Raw genomic sequence first — 713 nt, forward strand, 5'->3', positions numbered from 1 at the left:
GAGAACAGTGTCGCAGGAAACACAGATTATAAACACTCCCTGTATATACGTTACCTGTTACACTGTTCTTTTGTTTATATTTATTCATATATATGTTTATGCATGCATATATGCACATAGCTGCACTTCCCGTCCTTGGATGCAGGGGGCAGTAATGAATATGTGTTGTTCTCAATGTGCATTAAGAGGATGCACATTGAGGACTTTATAGCTATAATATACTGTGTATTCACTCACCTTGAATATGAGGATAGTAGCTGAGGAAAAGAAAAGCAGACAGCAGCGTGTTCGCAATCGTGTCTGTTCCAGCGTAGTGAAGGTCCAGCAGTAATGCACAGAGCTGGTCTTCACAAAACGATGAGCCGTCGTCTCCTCTCTACAAAGAGAGGAACCTGATTTAAAAAAACGTTTCTTTTTAGAAATGGCTGAGGTGAACCACAGGGCACACCTTCACACACCTTGTCCATTTCGTCCAGGTAACAGTCTATGAAATGACGCGGTTTTCCAGGAACTCTGGTCTTTTTGTTCTCAGCCATAAACTGTAGACGTTTCTGACGGGAGGCCTGTTGAGGAAACGAGGAGATATTTGTCAGGTGAGAACAGTGAGTGACGCTCTCTCTCTGACCAGACAGCTAAATAAATTAGGTACATGTATTGTTACTCACCCTGAACAACCTGAAGGCTTCCTGAAACGGCAGTGGCAGGCACCGCAC

General features: G+C 43.6%; 1 protein-coding gene across 1 annotated transcript in view; it reads right to left on the reverse strand.

Annotated features, from left to right (window-relative positions):
• Positions 1–713, reverse strand: part of LOC103379545 (cytochrome P450 2F2-like) — a 4,326-nt gene that overhangs the window by 1,414 nt on the left and 2,199 nt on the right. Inside the window, 4 exon segments of the mRNA XM_025056370.1 lie at positions 54–67; positions 238–376; positions 459–563; positions 666–713. The exon segment at positions 666–713 is cut by the window's right edge and continues 6 nt beyond it. Of these exon segments, the coding sequence (XP_024912138.1) occupies positions 54–67; positions 238–376; positions 459–563; positions 666–713 (306 nt within the window).

Source organism: Cynoglossus semilaevis, chromosome 6, assembly GCF_000523025.1.
Source record: "Cynoglossus semilaevis isolate Cse_v1.0 chromosome 6, Cse_v1.0, whole genome shotgun sequence".
Lineage (NCBI taxonomy): Eukaryota > Metazoa > Chordata > Actinopteri > Pleuronectiformes > Cynoglossidae > Cynoglossus > Cynoglossus semilaevis.